General features: G+C 39.7%; 2 protein-coding genes across 8 annotated transcripts in view; both read left to right on the top strand.

The window, feature by feature from the left end:
- The first annotated feature begins 427 nt into the window (after positions 1–427).
- Positions 428–2,882, top strand: LOC124188050 (neuralized-like protein 2). The gene is made up of 3 exons (XM_046580336.1): positions 428–1,123; positions 1,408–1,728; positions 1,836–2,882. The coding sequence occupies exons 1-3, from the start codon at positions 772–774 to the stop codon at positions 1,952–1,954; spliced, it is 792 nt and encodes a 263-aa protein (XP_046436292.1). The 5' UTR covers positions 428–771; the 3' UTR covers positions 1,955–2,882.
- Positions 2,883–4,800: 1,918 nt separating this feature from the next.
- Positions 4,801–22,079, top strand: part of LOC124176541 (trichohyalin) — a 68,330-nt gene continuing 51,051 nt past the window's right edge. For 3 of the 7 annotated variants that reach the window (XM_046558178.1, XM_046558343.1, XM_046558258.1), the window contains exon 1: positions 4,808–7,824. In XM_046558178.1, coding sequence (XP_046414134.1) covers positions 7,045–7,824 — 780 coding nt within the window. In that variant the 5' untranslated portion in view covers positions 4,808–7,044. Of the gene's footprint in view, positions 7,825–22,079 lie in introns of all 7 variants that reach the window. The other 4 variants (XM_046557999.1, XM_046558088.1, XM_046558431.1 and 1 more) reach the window with 3 other exon arrangements.

Raw genomic sequence — 22,079 nt, 5'->3', positions numbered from 1 at the left:
ATTTTTTATTATTTTTCAAAGGCTGTAAAAATACAACGTATGTCTATGTTATACACGAATACTTTCAAACCCTTATTCATCAATTAAAAATAACCTAAGCAATTTTTACTTGGATTGTCGGCCGAACTCGGTTTCTTGTAAAATGAGGAAATTGACAAAACTTGCCACAATCATCGTACACGTTAGGTTTATTTTTTGTACCACTAGCTTCGCTAGTACTCATTTTGCACCGAAGTGTCATTGGTTGCAAGGATGCCCATAATCGATTATCTTGCGATGTGATTGGTAGAAAGTACACCCTCCACTGTCTTTGGTGTATATCAGAGTGCATACGGAACACTGGCGCCATCTTATTTTAGGCAGCTGTTTGTTTACATGGAGTTGCGTGTAGTGCGGTCTCCATAAGGTCCGTGGTCTCCATGAAAAAAAGTAAAAACAGGTTGAGTTTCGATGTGCTGTGTGAGAATGTGTGTGTATCAAAACTCTTTGTCAAGTATGATAGTCGTTAGTGATTCAAGAAATTGATCACTTACAATATTTGAGGATAGGCAGTTGCCCGAAAACTGGGGAATAAGTATTAGATGTTTCCTTGAATCAATAACAGCAGTTAAAATGCCTGAACGATTGTCTGTCAAGATGTGATGTAACCCCCGAAATTATATACAATTACGGAACATCAGCGGCTGTGTTTAGTAAGGTTAAGGTGATTCGGTAATAAACAAAACAAATAATCAAGAGTATAAATTAGTGAATAAAGCAGGTGTGATAATCATGACAGAAAAGACTCGGAACAATATAACAAGATTTCATCCTAGTCATGGTGAGAATATAATACTCTACGACGACAACACTGTTGCCTATCGAAAAGCTAGTTTTGCCAACGCCCTGACGTTCAGCGAGAAGCCACTATTACCTCGGGAAATATTTTTACTCGAAATTGAAAAGGACGAAAGAGGATGGAGCGGGCATATGAGGCTGGGTCTGACACAGATGGATCCCACCGCCATGGACAGAGGTGGTTTACCGCAGTACGCTCTACCTGATCTAGCTAATATGGGGGCAAGCTGGATATTCGCCATTACCAAAAGCCATAACAATATTCGGGACAATCTTAATCCCAGCGGTAAGTATTGTAGAAACATTTAGAGCAATGAATTTCTTGTTGATTGTCGAAAAATACTGTCTATTTACAGTTACAGTTCAACAGATCACTTCACGTCTGTTATTCGTTGAGATTATATTTAAAAAAAATCTATTTCACCAGTCCCTTTTTTAAATGGTATTAAGAATTTGAAACAGGCAGCATGAATTTTAACTAAGTTCTCTAGGAGTCTTATCGAGGACCTATGAAATAAACAGCTGTTGTTCCTTAATTTCTATAATTTGCTATTATTTTTTTTATTACAGAAAGAAAGTCTTCACCTGAACAAAAGTTAATCACGGATGGTGTGAACGTGCAGACATCGCGAGGAATTATTCCATTCATTGCTCTAAGACCGTCTGCTATTGATTCGTCTCAAAACATACTTCCAACAGACACTGGAAGTCGAATAGGAATTATGTACGTGCCACAAATTGGGTCAGATAAAGCAGAGATGCATTTTATAATCAACGGAGAGGATCAAGGCGCATGTGGCAAAGATATTCCGTATAAAATGGGACCCCTACATGCTGTCGTCGATGTTTACGGGACCACAAAGCAAGTTAGAATAGTCCAACTTTATGGAGGTAAATAAAATACTGATCAATCGTTTTGTTTATGCAAAGCTTGTGAAATTAGTGCACGTCGGTATATTTAGTATTTTCGTATCAATTGTCTGTTTTGTCTCTTTCAGTGTCGACATTACAGAGTGCCTGCCGAGACGCAATCATGCAGTATACAAAAAGAACAGCTGTCGACTCATTGCCATTGCCAAGAATGTTGAAGGACTACCTTTTGTACCAATCGCAATAAGATACATAGTGCAAAATTGTAGGCCCAAAGAATTTACGCTAAATCATTTGCGCTTATCAAATCCACACATCATAAAAATTAATAGATTCTTTATTTTCTATTCTTTCAATGGGCCATTTCCAATCTGGCTAACGTGACAATTACCAATTATGTTCAATTGTTTGTATTTAATTAATTCTAGGGCGCATCGTAAACAGGTTGTTCTCGTACATTTCGGAAATAAGAGGTAACAATTTTTCCGTTGAAAAAGGAAAGATAGAAACGAAGAAAATGCTTATCAATTCTAAATTAGTGTTCATTCATGCTTTAATTTTTCGAACATGCACTCAAAGTCGGGAGTTGAATGCATTGATGAACGTTGCTGTTCGGTCAAATTTAGTGTCATATTTTTTTTTTGTATGTTTTGAAAGGACTGTCGTATGGTGCGCATTTTAATCTCCTGTAACACGATCATGACTCAAGTTTCATACAAGGTTTCCGAACAGAGTATTTATTATCTTAATATATGAAGAAAAGAGAGAGAGAAAAAGAGAATTGAAAAAACATAAATAAATTAAATGAGTGTCTGTGATTCCTGAGAAAAGAATAACAATTTGTAAAACTATTAAGTGCTTAGTAAATATGAAGAAGAAAAAACAAATTCGTAATTAACCACGCCGAATGTTGAGTGCGATTTTTTACATTACGGTATATGAATTATTGCATAAACTTTCCACGTTTTGAAATATTAATGATTATTGAGTTACTGAAGAAAAAAAATACCGACTTTTCTGATGTTTTGCAAATAATTCGGTTTGTGTATATAGGGTAATAAAAATATTGTTTAGTTAAAGGAAAAGAATCCTGTGTATAAAAAAAAAAAAACTAAGAAATACGTTATCAACTCGAACACGTTACACAAGTAAACGTACAGAAAATCCATGAAACTTGAACGGTGCCGTAATCGTTGGGTAAAATAGTAAAAGCGTTACGTGACTGATTCGGGTTGGAAAAAGTTCCATACCGTACGTATCATATTCAATTTAGGGATTGAAATACGCAATTAATCGCGATAATTATGACGTTATTGTTTATACGTATAATATGAACCAAAAAAATAAATAAGAACGAAAATCTAAACAAACGTTTTAAAATTGGTAGCTTAATAAATTTGTTTATAAGCAACGAAAAATAAATATCATCTTAAACAAATAGGGTCAAAGGTTCAGAGAACATGCAAAAACAGTGAAAATATAATAACTGTTACAAGCGATAATTTGTGAACGACATTTTCTCCAATAAATACGCAATTGATATGAAAAATGAGAGAAAAGATAGTTTCGAATCTATATATTTTTTTTGCACAAATAGGAAGAAAACAAGAAAAATCATTCTTTTCAAAACGTGCCTGTTGGTAACCGACCAGCATTCTGCCGTACTTGGCATCACGGAAACAGTGGATGTTTGTAATCTGTTCAATTTTGTCTACTGTTCTACATCAAGGTATTCTGTTATCATTCACTGCATTTTTGATGCTTAATTTTACGTGCCAAAAGTACAGCAGATAATTGCTCGGTTACCGACATTCGTTTAACCGACCGTTCGCTTCGAAACTTAGTTCCACAAACGTATTTCGTGTCAGAGAGCGCTACGAAAACGGGGACACGAAAAACGCGAGCGTGGGTTCCTTCAGGCTTCTCTCGGTACTCGCACGTGTGGATGGAAAAAGGGAATATACACACACCTTTGCCGGAAGCGATCAATACATCAGGTTTTTAGTTTGTGTAAGAAATGATAAAATATTTTGGCGAACCTAGGCCCGACGCACGCACAGAGAAAATAGTCACGGAACAAAAGAGTTGTGACATTTTCTTGAATTGCGCGAGAATGAAATTACATGCGTATACCACGTAAGGAAGACGGGAAAATATCGATTCCGTCGTCACACTCGATCACACACTTATTAATTGAATCCTGTGAATAATCAAACCTCTCATTGTAACGGGGGAACATTGATCCTGTTTAAGTCGATCGTTGTATTTTCGCATTACGGTTCTCCATCACGCTCTGCGATAGCTGGATAAAATTTAGGGTATAACTATATATAACACAGATCGCAGTTCCGGAAGTAGATTGTAAAAAATATTACGAATACAGCGATACCCGACATTGCGATAGAGCTAAAAAATAGTTACTCAATAATTCCCACGCTTCAGGGAAATAGCGTACAGCAACGTTAGATGCGGGGTTAACTATTTTCAGGACAACATGCAACGAACAAAAAGCACAAGCATATCCACCTTGGTCGTAATTTGGGGTAGATCATGGTCCGGGTACGTCGGAAGCTCCTGAGCGTAGGTGGGTAGGTAGACGTACATATTGCATGTACGTAGGTCGATTCGCCGTGAGCGTTGGAATATACGGGGCAGCGCGTGACGCGGCACGGCACTGCTCGGCGAATCGTAGCTTCATTGATTGCGACGTCGTACGCCGGGGCCGTTGGGCGAGTTATTCGGTGCGAGAGGGGGCGCCGAAGGGGGGGGGGGGAGGGACGCTCGCGTATGCAGAGTCGAAACCCTCCCTCCGCGCTCATTCAGACCGCCCGGCAGAGAAAGAGATCCGTGGCGGAGTGCTGGAGTGACAAAAAAGGCCCAGGGGATTCCGGGGAACGAGGAATCGGAGGAATGGTGGATGAAACGGAGCAGCGAACGCTCGAATCGCCCGACTAGCGAGCGATTCGCGTCGACGTCACACCGCAAGGCGGAAGCAACGGACTCGTCGACGTCGGTCTGGAGGAAGGGGGCTGAGGGAGGAGGGCGACCGACGAACAAATGACTAGCGCTGATATACCTATAGGTATACGTTCGAGCGTTGCGTTGAAAGGGAAGAAGCTACAACGCCGAGCGTAGCGCCAGCGTCGACGGCGGCAGCCTTAGCTTCAGCTTCAGCTTCAGCGGCAGCAGCAGGATTTTCGCCGTTCGGTCTCAGTGCGCGCGTAGTCGCCGTGCTGTGAGGTTCTTCGTCGCGTTATTATCGATCGTAGGCGGTTTGAGCGCCTGAACACAGTCGTCGGGGGGGGAACCGCGAAGAAAATGAGATCGATAATAAGTAACTGGCATAGATTTAGCCCTAAGAAACGGACAGAAACTGACCGCTGCTAGTATAGTTAGAAGCTTAATCGAATTTAGAAGTATTCTATGTGTGTCGGAGCTAATGATCCGTAATTTTTATGTGAAGCATAAAGAAAAATGAAAAGAATCGTCACGATAATGATGATGGCCAACTCTCCTCCACCTTCTCCTTCTCCTCATCCTCGATCTTCGCGAAGAGCCTGATGATGTATAACCCCGTTTCTTACATGACACTGTCACGGCTCTTATCGACTGTGTCGCGAGTGACAATTAACATTATGTGCGTGTGTGCGACGATCGTCTGTACATTTTAGGAACAGAAGGAAGGAAAGAAGTAAGATAGAAAAAGAAGAGGAAATTGAGAGAAGGATAATAAATCCGTTTACGGTTCTTCTTCCTAAATCCGCATCAATTCCAATTAAGTACATTTGAAAACTTACGCGTTGCGTATTTTGTATACCGTTTTCGAAACGTTTCTCGTAAAATTATTATCATTGTTACTACACTATCGATTACGTTCATTTCGGTCAAGTTTTAACCTACAAGGGTCTCTATTAATAGCAAGCTATACCTGTACCACAACGGCGGAATCCCACGTATTTCCTCGCAAAAAAAAGTAAACTCGACAAGAATAATACACGAACCTACCCTACGGGATAAAAATCTTGTGCCGCACATCAATTACGGACTGCCTGTAACAATAATAATAATACAGTCTTTATATACGGAATTTCCAGCAAACGCGATCTGAGTTTCCTAACTTTAATTTTCTATATACTGTTTCCGCCTGCTGATGAAAAAATAAACATATAAACCACAGTGCGGAAGTATTTCTGAAGCGGTATTTATATAGAAGGAAAAAAGAAACTTCATTCAAAAAAAATTTAATTCGTTAAAACGGGCGATGAATCTCTTTTTCGAAAAGATGACATATATTGCTGGCGTAATGTAATTCGGAACATTATTAATAATAATAATAACAATAATAATAATAGTAATAATAAAATTATTGATAATAATAATAATTCTTATTATAAGAACAACAATAACGCTCGTTTGTATGGTAAAATTATATTTGATTAAACATCGACACGAAACGCTACTGCCTCACGTATATACATATTTTAGATAGCTACACGGTAGGGGTGTAATCGAAATAAATCATCACCATATTGTTACACCGATTAATTGGTATCTGTCCATCGTGGTTTTCATCGGTGAGAATTACTAATTTTTCTTCTCTTCATTCTTCTCAAAATCACGTACACAGAAACACAAACACGTATACACACACACACACACACACACACCTGAGTACAACAATACACTGTCTCTTGGAATCGAAAAACCGAAAAAAAGAAAACAAAACAATTGATCGTTAAATCTGGAAAGTATTCGTGACGCATGATGCGAGGTTGAACCGCGATGATAAATCTGTAATTATTACGCGCGTCGGTTGCAATAAAAATTATATACATGTACAATACAGTTGAATAATATAATAATAACACTATAAATAGTAAGAATTTTAATAGTATAACGATTGATCGTGCGCAGTTGAAAGTTATCGCGGATGAGAGAATATAATGAAAAAATAAAAAAAAAAAAAAATAACAATAATACAACAATCAGTATAAGCGGATTATATTTATCGTAACGAAGTCCGTAGTGAAAAATCTTGTTGGTAAAATAACGAACTGGATATTGATAATAATATGTATAATAAAAGTATCCCAAGGTATTGAGGTAAAAAGAATTCTCGTGGAGAATATCGAAAAATCCCGCGTTCGATTTCGGGCCAGAAACGATAAAGAGGACACAGATAGTCGGGGGGGTCTGGAAGATGGCGCGAGCTTAACGAGACCGGAAGCGACTAGTTAGAGGGTAGCAAGTGTCGCGCGAGTCTGAGCGAGTCCGAGCCGCCTCACTCCCACTCGAGAGCTACTCGGAGGCGAGTCGTTGAGTCGTCGGCGGTCCCAAATGTCGCGGGATCCCTACTCTGGCGGGAGCGGCGTTGTCGGTCCCGGAGGGGGTACGCGGTCGCCGCGAAGCGGTCGGAGGGTCGGTGAGCTACCGACGGTCGACCGAAGTCCGTCGCGAAACTACGCGAGCGGTCGGGGCAGCCCGCTGGGTCGTAAGCGGGGCACGCGAAGCGGGAACAACTCGCCGGAGCACCTGGGCTACGGTAGCTACCACCACCACCAGCTGGGGAGTCCGTATTACTCGCGAGACGAGGACCTCGGAAGTCCCGTGATGCTGGAGGAACGGGGGCGGAGCATGTCGACGGGGGGCGGGGGGCATCACAGATCGAGAAGCGCCTCGCGGCCCGCGATGTCGGCCTCGGCCGGTATGTCGGCGAGGTACACTAGCCTCGATCGCGCCTCGGCCGGTATCCTCGATCACGACAGAGAGTTCGTGCCGATTCGCGAACCACGCGAAAGGAGCCGCGAACGCGGCCTGTATCTCGACGACGAGATATACGGGTCCCGGTCCGCTCGCCAGAGTCCCAATCCTCACCTAATGCGCGACGGCGGAAGCTACATTGGCGAACTTCAGCATCAGAATAACGACCTGCAGAGAGAGCTTGGGAACCTTAAGAAGGAACTTGAGCTCACTAATCAGAAACTCGGCAGCTCTATGCACAGCATTAAAACATTCTGGAGCCCCGAACTTAAGAAGGAACGCGCCCTCAGGAAGGAGGAGAGCACCAAGTACAGTCTCATCAACGAACAACTCAAGCTACTCAACTCCGAGAATCAGGTTAGTGGGACGTACGGATGGAACTGGTCCGGCTGTTTTCTGCCGAACTCGCCGCTGCTACGACGGCTTGACGGGCAACCGAAGCTACGCAGGAATACCGAATGTAGCTTCGTTCGCCGATCTGCCCGCGCGATGCTAAATGTAGCTTCAATCGCCGATCCGTCGGCGCAATATTGAATGTACCTCTGGTTGCCGATCTGACGCCGCGATACTAAACGTAGCTTCGGTTGCCGATCTGACCGCGTTGAGCGGCTAGTGTTTGGCAGAAAACCTCCGATGTATAGTGTTTTTGTAGCTCTTTCACGTTAAGGTGGTTCAAGTAGGAAATTTGAACTTGAATTTTCATCGGTTTTGAAACACGTTGTTATGGGTTTCGTCCCGCAACAACGTAATCGACACGATGAGAAAATTTGTTGTTACCTGCGGTGTTGGTCTACCTGTAAAGAAATGTTAGTTTCCTGTTGAATAATGTACCTTTTTTACGCACACTCTATACCTATTAATAGAGCCAACGTGCGTACTACCACGAGAATCGATTTTACTCCGATACCTATTCTTTTTTCCTCACTCCTTCCGACTTACAGTTTCAGTTTCATTCCAAAAAATTCCGAATCTTAGATCGAATAGCTGAATATAATGATATTATTATACACTATGCTTGATCGAAGAATAGATAATGTTCATGAACTTTAGGGTATGTTTGCTACGGTGTAATACAAGTTTGTAGGTATAATGAAACGTATATCCGTTAGGTTAAAAATTCAGATTTTTTCCGAGACCTTTCGCTTCGGGGTTTGTGAAAAATGTATGCATAATCCTGTTTTAAGATTATACACCACTCCCCCATTTTCACTCAGCTAAATCCATTCTCGTCGCAGCAGCTTCTGATTCTAAAAATGTGATGAAATCTCCACTCTGTAACGAAATTATGATAATCTGAGCGAGAGGGGGAGAGGAAGAGGGAGGGAGGTGGAGACTATTTTTTGCTTCTTTCGCCTGTATATAACCGTGCGGAGAAATTGGTTTCTAATTACTGATAACCCCGAAGTTGAAGTTCGTAATTTCGTATCACGCTAGAATGTGAACATCGAATTTAGATACTTCGACTATGGAAGGTTCAGGAGATTACCATTATTGCAAAGGAACAAGTTTCACCCTCATATCATTCTTTACCATTCTATTAATCTCCAGCCAACATTTGTACAAGCGGCAAAAGTGCTTACATTAGTTTCCTGTACCATACTTGTCATATTAACGTTTATGCGAATTGAAACCTAATTAATTATCGAAATTCTCTCAAAAGTCTTAAACTCACTTCTAAAGATCACATCAATTCACTTGTACTGTATTATTAAACGCAGTAACGTAAGACGAAAATTGCGGCGCGTGTCATCCACTCGGTTCTCCCTTTCTCTGTGGCATAATTTGAGATTCCTTTTTGTGTCACATTTGCCCGAGAACCATGAATTGAGGACTGCTCGTTACACATACATATCTCGGTTATTCAGCTGCGCTGTATGTTATATTATATAATCTGAACGCGAGAATTGCGAGAATCGTATACAAAAGAATTTTGCCTATATGCATTTGTATAATCTTGTTGAACAATTTCACGCTTGTACAGTTAAATACTTCTATGTATACATGTAGGTAGTTGATCACTTTTTTACGCTGCGCGATTAATCTGCAGCAATTGAACGAAAATCTAGACTACGGAACGTTGAGGCAACTCAGTTTTTAATCAATCTGCCAATCAGACGCGGTGAAAATAATATATTTCCACGAATATTTCTCCAGGGGAAAACTCTGTTGAACTCGACCGTTTTTTCGTGCAGACAAATGCTTCTGGAGTTTTTAAGCTTATTTCAATATTTTTACTTTCAGGCATACGTTGTATCGCAATACATTTGAAGAAATTAAAATTTTTCACCCATCACCGTTTCTCAGAAAAAAATTTCTCACTTTTTTCTTTCCGCTGAAAAATTCCTGTAATTGCATTCTGGTCGAATTCTCCCCCGTTCCTCCATTTGGTGTGGTATTCCGATCTTTTCTTTCATCAAAATAAATCTGAGAAAACTTGGATTCATTCTACATCACAGAGCTTGCGAATAAAGCGTCGATATCCGACGCCCAACCAGCCTTGAGAGTTTCTCCCCGGAGATTTTGTGCGTGGGCAGTTCGCCAGATGAGACTCGCATTTCTGGAGGCCACTGACTCATCCTATACGAATAATTATATCACAGTTAACCTTTCGAAAGATCCGAGAAACCCCTCTATGTTGTATATTATATACAGCTTGGAATTATGCGTACAGTCATTGACCATTTGCAGCTTTTAGCACTTGAAATGTTGTCGAAAATCGCAGATAAAGTGCGACCGGAAATAAAGCGGTGCAAATTTAATTCCTGAAACAACCGTCATCTCGATTCTCCGATTCGATTAACGAATAAGCCCGGAAAATATTATTTTACGTTTATACATGCAAATTACGAATTAAGTCTCGTCGCCGTGGCGCGGAAGTATAAATAATATCGCAGAGAGAACGTCGAATGACTTTCAATGGAATAACCAGCCTAGAGACAAACTTTATTGTGCATAAGATTTTTTTATCCCTTCATTTTGATGTAAAAAATTTATTCCTATTATCATTTTTTCTCACATATACATCGTTTTCCAAGAGCAACATATTACATGTCATTTACTGCAATAAAAACTCTATTATCGACTAGGATTCAACAATTTTGTTGTATTTCACTCAATTTATTCGAGATTTTAGAAAAAGAGCGCTCCGGAAGTAGCGTACTAGGCGGCACCTTATTGTCAGATGTTGAAAAAGGGGTTAAAAAAAAAAATTAGGTCCAATCTTTCGACCAATACTTTTATTAAACATACAAAGTTCTGGAGCGAATCTAAAATCTCAATTTCCAATTTTTACCGATACCTCGAGCAATGCCTCACGTGATTGACTGGTTTGTACACCTGATACTTACCTATAAAAATATCGGTCGAGTTCGTTAGTGTCGCTGTTGTTGTTATTATTATCATAATACACGCGTTGCTTTCCTAAAAAGATACCACGCGTTAAGGTTCTTCGGTATGCCCCGCGTATAATCCAACTATGGGAGGTATGTAGGGCGTTTCGTACATATAATCTGCGTATCACCTATAGTACGTGTTTATAGTATGTAGTAGTAACGTGCCGACGCAACGACGACGACGATGACGACGACAAGATATTGATTTCCGATAATCGTACTTATACGTTATTCCGACGACGTGTTTCGCTTGAGTAATGCAGTGATTAAGTACGGTAACGATGCAATCAAGTCATCGTCACACACAGCGTCACGACGGGGTTCGCTTCGTCTTTTAACCTCCCTGAAATCATTGCTCCGGTCTTTGCACGCATCTGCATAATGTGGGATAAACTACACTGGTCATTGTGCTGCACGAGAAACGTCGATCGTGAGTAGTATACGTACGTACGTATCGAAAGTTTTCCGTCAAACTAACCGCTGAACGCCAGGAAGTAGGCAACCGAAGCTACATTCCGATACACGTCGCGATACGAAATGTAGCTTTGGTTGCCTACTTGCCGGCGCTTAGCGCTGAGTTTGACGGAAAACTTGCGGTACAGTTGCTATTTTTACACATGTTGGTCACATTTATCAAAAAAAAAAAAAAAGAAAGGAAAAGGGAAAGAGGTGGGGAAAATTTATGCAAATGAAACATCGAACCTCGCGCTTGCCGCCATTTCCTACTGGCCGATATATATTGCCGTGCGTGATGAAGCGCGAACAACGGAACGTAGTGGAAGTCGCACGTGACTTCGTGTATGCATATAACCTACACATACATCCGAAAGCTTATATGTACTAGACGTGCCTTTCCATCTGCGTTAATCCCTGGATTATCAGGTCTAATTCCCACCCATCGACGATGGCCGTCGACATTAGATTTACAGAGTCTCGTTGAATCGACCGTTTTTTGCTTCTTCTTTACCTGCGATTGTGTATAAATGAGTTAATTCTCAGATAACGACGCTCAGCTGCAGCCGGGTTCCGATGATGATCATTTTGCTTATTTTGTTTCTGAAAAAAGAATTCTGTTTGTTCGTTTTTTACCTTGGAATTTTTGAAACGATCGTAAGTAGCCGCAGCTAGCCTCTGCGAAAAGTTACAAGCTACCCATGTCAACGTGACAAATTTTTCTTTTCTGTTTACATTCGTTGTAATTCAAACTACCTAAATTCTACAGTCGCAAAACGCGAATAAGAGTAAATAAATCATATACGCGAGAGTGTAATAATCGAGTCGGTAAAGTACGGACGGCCTTCTTTTCTACGCCGTGAATTCTTCTTCTTTTCAAAATAATTTTCAATATCCCGCGGCTTTCGGAAAACTACGCGAGGATTGGCTACGGCACTTCTGACGTCACCACGCTTAGATACTTGACGCGCTACCCGCCATCTTTTGATACTCGCTCAAGGATTCAAATTCGTGCTTGCGTACCGAATGATTGCGAGTCAATCATCTCTCCGTGTCTCCACAGTCTATTGCAAAACGGGCTACTTTCATTGGTCAGAGTAACCGTGACGTTGTTGCGAAAAACGCGCAGCGTTAAGAAAAAATTAATTCGATTGCAGTTTTATCTTGGACACTTGGAAAAAAGTTTACGAGTTAAAGTTGTGTTTTCAGTCTGTTTTCTCGTGATGAAAGTGGCTTTAATTCTATACAAGTATACATATATATGTACACTTAGTACCGTATTTATTTATTTATTTATTTATATACTTTGCTTTTTCCTTCTTTCGGTCAACAGCTTAACACGTTTATAGGTAAACAATAAACATTCATAGAAACTTGCGTATACAGCATGTTTTATATACACTGGGGAAAATCAACAACGTTCGACAGAGATCGTTCCCTGGCTTATCGAGTATACCTGTATATTTATTTGTATATTATACACACGCGAGAGACGATTAATAAGTTAATTTTCCATCGGTGCTGTTGCTGAATCGCATAGAAGTTAATTTCTGTCACAAACATTTGACAATTTTATGCGAACCACCGCAACAGCAGCAGCGCAGCTGGCAGAAAGTATGCGTTATACACTCACACGCGTAATACGCATTTAATTATTATGATTATTATTATTATTGTGGAAATCCATGATTAAAGTCACTAGCTTTCATTTATATATAATATATATGTATAACGAAATAAAATAGAATTTAAAGTAATGAAAATTTTTATGATTCGAAATGGAAAATAATTCTTAGATATGTCTGTACGAGTAGCGATGTGTTTTTTTTTTTTTTTTTTTTTTAACTTGGAGACTACTTTTTTTTTATGCGATTATATCGTCACTGCAGGCTTTGATAAAAATTTAAAACTGTACAATATACATGACTCGAGATCGTGTACCGCTGACGATAAAGGTTTCATTCCGGTTTTCGATGTCGAGTATCCGAAGCAGAGTGGGAAGATATACATGCGTGCGTACATAACACATACACACGGAGAGGTTCAACGCATTAGCCTATGAAAGAAAGACACGCATCGGACTCTGTCGTGGTTATAACGGAGAAAGACTGGAAAGGCGTCTATTCACCCTGTGCCCTAAAAATAACTCTAAAAATAGCCAACCCCCGTCTCTCTTTCCCTCTTTCATTCTTTTCCCTCGCGAGCATTTTACTTATATCCAGCTGTTCTACGGAAATCTTCACGATTATATACCTATGTATAGTACACGTAACTACTACACCTAATCCAAGGCACGCCAGTTCCTCTCGCTTTACGTCCAATGAACTAGGAACTTTGTCACTTTACCCGGTTTTCTTACTTTCTTCTTTTTTTCTCATATCTCTTTTTTTTTTTTTTTCATTTCTCTTCATCAATATTCTCCTCCTTATTTTTCCCGAGTTATTTACAGGCGTGACGAAGTCATTTCCTGCTTCGCAAGCTCCCAGCCTCCGAGTATCAATTATATTATCCACCTATATACATACATAGGTATATACGTATGCATATGTATGCATTGTACTGTATAACGAGCTTGAAAGTATTAATTTTAAACAAATTTTTTTTACTCCCTTTTACTCTCGGCCGTTTTTCGGCCGCCCCGTTTTCACCTCTGACGTGGCGGTGTAACGAAGAAAGAATGGAAATTAATTACCGTAGTTACGCTCCTTCGGCAACAGCAGCGTCAACCTTCCGTCTGAAAATCTTTCTTCTTTTTCTCTTCCCTCCCACCCCCCCAAGCAAATGGCCCACTTTTAAATTTCTCCAAAGTATAAACTTTTCGACACAATTACTCTGCATTGTATTTCTCTTCGCGAGATATTTTCAGGATTCGATCATTATTCCCGAATCCTCCTCTCTCAGCACGCACAGAGATAGAAAAACTTTTACAACGAAATACTGAAATTTACGGCCAATTATATCGCCGGAGTTGGAAAAAGTATGTACGAGGATGATATAAAAAGTTGTCGGGAAATTTGAATTTAAAATCGTACGATTGAATCGTTATAGATTTTCGAAGCTTATGGACAGAGAATGTGGTTCTCGAAGTTTCTATTTCGGAATTGATAAATTTTTTTTTTTTCGACACATGATTTTCAAGAGTTATGGATTTTAAGGAACGATTTTTTTTTTTTTTTACATAACTCGAGCTTTCAAATCTGCGCGTGATCGATCATATGCAGCAAACGTATTCGGTATTTCTAAGAACGATTTTCTCTTTTTCTTTTCTCTCATTTGTAATTATACCCAGAAATTAAAAGATCATGAATTTTCGGCAAAAGACGCATATTATAATATTAAAATCGTTGGACATCCCGAAGCTCAAAAGATTCTACGATACAATAACATGATCAATAACAAAATCCAGATCGAGCTATCTTTATCGACTGTAAAGTCGAATCATAAAATTATGGTTAGAATTCGAAGGAAATTTAAAAGATGTGTTTTTTTTTCCCCTTCTACCCAAAGAAAATGTCTATATACCTCTGTAGTAATTTCTATTTGTCAGATTTTTCCGAGGAGGGGGGAAAATAGAATATAAATTTTTTTTCTTTAACCCAGATGTAACAAGTTCCGAGTAGCAATGATGGCTATGTTTGTAGTAACTAGGGGGTAAAAAATTACATGTTTCAACTCTCGGCTCTCGCCTTTCTCGCGTCGACGCCATCGCTGCAGGCTCGAATACACGGAGACACAAGAGGCTCTCTTTTATATTAACGCATATATATATATTCTCGTCCGGTCTTAAATTTTTTTTCACCCTTTTCCCCACGTGTTTCATTATTTTTTTCTTCCTTTTCTTCTTTTTCACCGACTTAACTCTTATATCCGTGGTTGGCTGGCTGCAGCTTGGACGAATTATCATGGTTGAATATAAGAGAAACCACTGTTCAACAGCATTCTTTCTTTTTATTCACGATTTTTTGGAATCGAGCCCAGAAAAATTTGAGGATCGGAACCGTTTCGGCTTCAAATCATGCGGTTGTTGTAAAGCGTCGGATTAGTTTGCGTCTTTTCATCGATTCGATTTTTACCTTCCGATTTCGTCGCCGTGTCGAAACGTTTAACCGATAAAACAATGTCTGCACAGATATTTTGATATACCTGTTATAAATCAGTAGAAGGAGAATTTTATGCCCTGTAAATAATGAAAACAAAAAATAAATAAATAAATAAATAAATATCGTCATCCTCATTACACACGAAATGAGGACGTAGACGCGAATTTGTTATGTATTTTCACGCGCATTTTTGGAGGCATGAAATACTTGAACACTTGACGACGAATTCGCCTGATCAGCTATTCGTTTCTCTCAACTGGAGATAACAATAAAAATGAAAATATAACAAAGAGACAAATTGAACGCAGATTCACAATACTAAAATGGAAGTTCGTACGTGACTTTTAACACGTTAATTTAACGTACAGTGTAATCCTGAGTTCTATACCATGAAATATTGAATTGCTGCGGTCATATTCAATCCGCTCGGAGATAAAATAAAACTTGAACATTTTACTCTGCGCATTGTTCGACTAATTCGATTATATCCATTTTCAGCTTTTCTCTGAAATTCTTACCCCCGTTCGTTAGATTCCACAAAATCCGGAGCACGCGGATTTGGTAATTAAAAGGCAATGCACGCGTAATTATCCCATTTAAGTAGGCACGTATAATTGTTAGCTAACTTACTTCATTTTTTTAAGAATAAAAATACGAAACGCAATTTTTGTCCGGCAATAATAACGACAAGTTTTTCTTTTTTTTTTTTTTTTTTGAAACAAAATTTGAACCGAGAGTCTGTAGCAACGATAGCAGCAGCAGCAGCACCTAGTTTTCTTCCTCTAGTTATTGATCGAGAAAGAGTTCTCCCAAGTTTATTTTAGAAACACAGTCGCATGTGTGTGCTGACAGGTATATAAGTCATACCTACACCTAAATACGACGGTGAAAAGTTGAAGCTGCGAACAAAAGCCTCCGCCTTTTGAAAACTGGAGATGCTGGAATTTTACTGTTCAACGCTTCAAATTCTTGAAATTTCTGTTTCATATTCCGCCGGCTGAACTACGTATGATCGAAAGCTCTAACGTTATTGGAAATTTTTTATTTCTATTTTTTTTTTTATCAAATTCTTACGAGTGACGAAAGCTTGCTAAATAAATTAGTAAAACAATTATTATGCGCTTTTCCAATTAGCGGAGATCACTGATAAGCGTATCTTGATAAGTTTGTAACAAAAATTCGTATGTTTTCCTATTTTTCATCTCGAATCTGAATTAGGATGTAAAAAGAAGTTACACTGAATTTTTACTCATATTATTTATACGCGTAGATGATTATTTTAGCTGTAGTCGTTGACATGCGGAGAACGATTGCGGTCTCAAGTCGGAACGTAAATCGATTTGATCGGAAAGGATTGGATCGGAATTTTTCTTTTCTTATTACGCAGATAGAACGTACAACCATCGACGACTGGAACTCGATATAAGAATGATTTATGTACCTTCTGGCATCGTCGTCTCTCCTCAAACCAGAGAATCCGTAATTCTTTCTGTGAATACGTTTCTGGCATTAACGTACATTGGAATAAAGCGAGTCTAAGAAAAAACAAGCCGTTTGTAATTTATCAAAAATTACTTATCGATATATAATGTATTAAGCATACCGGATATATGTGTGTAATAAAGACTTTGATACAGTCTATTCGTCGGTAATGATTGCAGAAAGTAATTACGGTTAATTAATTTTTGAGTAACAAAAACCGATTTCTTTATATTTCATTTTCAGTTCGAGTATATCGATGGTTCGGTTTAATAACCAGATTTTCTTAAAGCCATCCTCTCATCTAATCAGCTTTCACATGTTGATTTATACAAACTTTAAAATAGAAGGGGAAAAAACGCGAGCATCCTTCTGGGCTTTTGAAAAAAATTTCATTTTCTTTTTCTCGTTCTTAGAGTCCGTACAACTCTAACCAAAAAAATAAACACAGGAATAGTAGTAAGTAAAAAAAGTAAAAGCGAGAGCAAAAAGCAGCGCGTCGTATCGTGATTGTTGCCATTTATACCGACGCTTTGGTTGTATGTGTGCACTATGGTGTATATTATCGATTTCGAAGACGAAGCGGGAAAAAAAATTGAAATAAAAATAAAAATTTAAGCCTCAATTTATCTGCCGCACAGTTGTCACGTTGTTTGCAGTGCCGATCGAACGATAGTTTCCATTGTCAACGCGCGATTGTCGCGTTCAAGTTACTTCTTCCCTATGATCGTTTCGATTTTAACAATATATTCAACGATATTCCTGCTTCTCGTCGTGGCTTTACTTTTTTATACACGTACCTAAAAGAGAATCCAGAGATTTTTTTATCCCAACGATTTATCAACTGCATTTTCATTTGCACTTTCACAGGTCAAAGCTAGAAGAACCGTTTGACGCGTGTCGAAGAAAAATCATTGCTTCGCGTTATTAAAATTGTCTGAAATTTGCTAAACCATACGTGCCCAAATTATTCAAAATCCAACTCTTTGAAAGTAATTCTAAAATTTCAAGGCAACGAATTTTGTTTTGGTTTCGATGTTTCGTGAAGCTAACGTTACTTGTTTCAACCCCGTGAAGAATCTTCCTTCCGAATCCCTCCGTCATTTTCACTTCTTGCCAAGGCCTTTCAAGTTTGGAAAAAAACTGTCACATGTACCTGTAAAAAAAATGTTTTTTAGACCAGAACCATGCGATCGGATCCCGTGATGTGTGCAGCTTCTCTCTTCACTTTAAATTCGTGCGTGCTACGGCATGTTTGTAAGTATTCAGCCACTTGTGGTTTTCACGTTGTACTTGAGTCGACTTGGCGTCGTCTGGGACGCATCACGAGGAAACCTCGCGTACTTACATCACGGTATTCTCTTTGGAATCGTTGCGACTCAACTAATTACTACAGTGACGCGATGCGGCTGACATGACGCATGGTTGCTGAATTAATACCAGGCTTCTTTCATTGGTTGCCTACTTGCCGCTTGCTATTATTGTACCTTTGTCATTTATCTTGGAGATTCGTTTTTTCTTTTATATCTGTCTCTTACGCAGTCTCAGCGATGCCTTGGAATTTCAGGCTTGGATCTTCAACCGGGCTTTGCGATTGGTCGGAAATGAACTTCGAGAACAAACTTTGGTGAAAATTATTCTCAACATTTGTTCGAGGTGAAAACTTGAGCTAAAAAAGAAGTCGGAAGATGGTAAAAAATCGCCAACATATTCCTTTGTATACATGAATCAAGGACTGAGGACATGTAAAATCATTCGTACAATTTTACTACTTTTCTCTCGGTGCAGCAGATTGTTTATACTTGATTTATTTATTCTCTATTCTTTTCAACACCGTTGCGTATGTAGATTATATATTATGCTTATATGTATATTCTCTGCGTAGAAACGCACGTGGCGTCGTTAATCTTGGCGTATTATATAAATACGCGAGTCTCACACCACGTGTAAATTCAAGACGCAACTTGCCTCGAGAAATTAACACTTAGCAACACATAAGCGTGAGTTTTCGGTCCCTGCAGTGGTGAATTGCGTTTTCTTCTCAACCTTTCTCAATATAAAAGTAGAAACATTTGAGTTTCCAAATTTGAGAAAAAGTTACGATTGGTTATGTCATTTCGACAGGTCGTCCGTTGAAAATTTAAAAATCTGCGGAACTCGCAGTTGTCTTTGTCGTAATTACACAGCTGACAAATCGTGTTCGACATCGCGAATTTGGTGTTTAAGCAACTCACGGCTAACTCACGTCGATACGATATTTCCACAAGGCTTCACGCGGCAACTGGAGTACCGATTTTATAACCCGCTGCGCCTTCTTTCCTTCTTTCCTTCCTTCCTTCCTTCATTGGTTGGTTGCTCTAATCTCACGCGAAAATCTCGCCAGTGTAATCGTTGCTGCCGTTGCAGTTACAGCGACAATCTGTAAATCGACGAAGGAAATTACTTTTGCTCGAAAGAGGAACAATATTCCCGCGATATGGGTTTGAGGGAGGGAAGGTTGTTTAATATTTTTACCCTCCGCGTATCGACTCCGTCGAAATTTTGTCTTCCGCGCACTTATAAATGCTCCGCAATATTCCACTTGACAAAACAATAGAATCGGACGAATAACAGTATACCTACCACTCGAGTTTAATCATTTTGAACGTCTCTCTCTTTCTCTCTGTCTCTCTCTCTGAACTTCTTCACTGTTCGCTTCACTGAACTCTGCTCAGTTGGGCAGTGGCTCGTTTATTTCCCGTATCTTCATCCTTTCTCAAGATTATCGATTCACCCATCCTCCCGTTCGTTTCTAAGCCCGAACCGTTGCACGCAGGGTACATAATTAAATAATCGACTGTCGCTTAATCTCTTACATAAATGTATCTCGTACAATAAACTTTACTGTTATACGTATAATTATTATACGACAGAGTCGAGGGGAGGATATCAACGATGTGTTATTTTTCAGAAATACACTCACGTCACACTTGCAGTAATATTCAGAGTTGTGGAGAAATTTTTTTTAACAAAGTATAACTGGTTCAAAGCGTCTCGTAGCGTCGTGACTTACGTGTGCAATTTTTGTGAACCAGTATAATTTGATTGATTATGATTTGCCTGTATTCAAATTTCTTCTACGCTTCTATTTTTGCCTATTTAGAAGTCACACTCATGCATTCATACACGTATAACAATTTCCATGTAGAAACGTGGATATTCTTTTCCTTGTGCGCAATTTACTCCATACCGACGATGCATGGCTGGTGTGTATACGGAGAAAGAGTTTTACGTCTACGAGGATGAGGACGAGGATGAGGACGAGCTAGAGGAGTAGGAAGAGGGGGCGGAAATTGAGCGACGCTTTACGTGTTGGAAAGGGAGACAAAATAGGAGAATGTATACAGGTATTTGTGTAGCTATACGTATATGTAAAATAGAATGAGGAGGAGAAGGTGGAGGAGGTGGAGAGAATCCTGGAGAGGAGAGTAGCCCTTCTATACCTGACGATGGTGGTGGTGGTGGTGGTGGTGGTGTCTACACAACGTGTATAACCGATCCATCCGCCTACGCAAACCGCCCACCATTACTACCGCCATTGCAGAGCACCTGGACGTCGTCGATGTAGAGGAACACAGGAACACAGGAAGAAGAGCACGTCCGCGGGGCGGGAAGGAAGGGAATTCCACTATCCCCGACGAATGTCGTATAGTAGCGAACTCTCGACTGGCGTGAGTATCAGAACCCGAGGTGGAGGAAGAGAGGAACGTGGCTCAGGCGTAGGGCTCTTCGTCGTCCGCTCGATAACTGCTCCCTCCGCCATCATCCTCGTCTCTCTGGCACCCCTCGCTCACCGTTTCAACCCCTCGCCTCTCCTCTTCGATCGCTTATCCCGCCTAAACTCTCTCACTCTTTCAATCTCTCTCTTTCTCTCTCCCGCTCTACTTTTTTCTTCATCCTTCTCTCTCCACAGCCCCACCAACGAAACGTATCACAAGGTTGGAGTCGGTAAAGTTGGGGTAACGAAACCTCAGAGGCACCTACAATCGTCATTGCGAAATGTTGGAACGACTATCGAGGTGTTGGCTTTCCAAAATGTATTTGGTATGTTCTTGGTTTTTATGATTTTGTGATGTTATGATGCTCTGGACAATCGTAATGGTCAGATGTTACGATTGTTACCAACTTTGTTCTCGTTTTATAACTGTGCGGATCGTTTGACGATTTTTACAGTTGTTAATTGGCCGTAAGAGATATTAATCTCGAAAGAACGTGATGTGGCTTTAATTTCATGACATATTTGATTCAAGGATGTATGGAACGTGCAATTGTTGAACAAAAGTACCTATTGTTGAAAGAGACAAATTTCTTTTTTCAAAAAACTTCGTTAATCGTAGCCGCAAATCACGCTATGGTACAATTTTTCGAAAACCGTTGTCTGCTCTTTTCATAACATTCATTGATTCGATCATATTCCAACTTTGAATTGCCTAAGAATTTGGGTCCATTTTTAGGATGAATTCTAGGCTTGTTTGAAATTCAGTATTAAACCGGGCTGATTGTTAAGCGGAGGCTGCCATGCAGGGAACTTTTCTTTCTATGTTTCGTTACTTAAATGCTACCACAACTACCTTCAATGTCATCGTAAATTGTCATCGACAATGGACAGTGTTTGTACTTGATAACAGTGGCCAGCTTACCTGAATTCGAGCAGATAAACCCCAGGAAAACACTGCTCGATGATCTTGTCAATGACTACGACTGTAGGTCGTTGTAGAACTGATCGTGTGTCAGGAACTAGCGAAAAGAGATGTGCCGGAACCATGAGAACTTGAAACTAGAGTAAACGGACATTGCTGACCATTTTTCGATACAGGAACCACTCGTTACCTAAGTTATCCTTGTATGGTCGTTTCGGTTTTAAAAGACACGCGGACGACGAAAGAGGAATAAAAATTTCACGTCGCTTTTATTACTTCACACTCCTGATACAAGTTAGATAGACTCATATCTATATTGTATAATGTATCTTGATGGGATCAATCAAGTATGGTCAAAGTTATCCGTACATCGAAAAGGTATACTTATTGTTCAGACTGGAAGAACTTCAAGCATATATTTGACAAACGGTCTCCAACGGATTACGATCTGTGTTTTAACGAAGTATATAAGAAAGATAAACGTCAAATTGACTCTAAAAATGGTAAAG

This window comes from Neodiprion fabricii, chromosome 1, assembly GCF_021155785.1.
Source record: "Neodiprion fabricii isolate iyNeoFabr1 chromosome 1, iyNeoFabr1.1, whole genome shotgun sequence".
Lineage (NCBI taxonomy): Eukaryota > Metazoa > Arthropoda > Insecta > Hymenoptera > Diprionidae > Neodiprion > Neodiprion fabricii.
The sequence above is the reverse complement of the archived record's forward strand: the minus strand, read 5'-3'. Positions and strand labels throughout refer to the sequence as shown.

What these genes read in the sequence shown, in the direction of transcription:
- LOC124188050 (XM_046580336.1), top strand. Translation starts at nt 772, where the DNA reads ATGACAGAAAAGACTCGGAACAATATAACAAGATTTCATCCTAGTCAT. An exon ending in GGACAATCTTAATCCCAGCG is followed by an intron (nt 1,124 to 1,407) that starts GTAAGTATTGTA and finishes TTTTTATTACAG; the next exon opens with AAAGAAAGTCTTCACCTGAA. An exon ending in AATAGTCCAACTTTATGGAG is followed by an intron (nt 1,729 to 1,835) that starts GTAAATAAAATA and finishes TGTCTCTTTCAG; the next exon opens with TGTCGACATTACAGAGTGCC.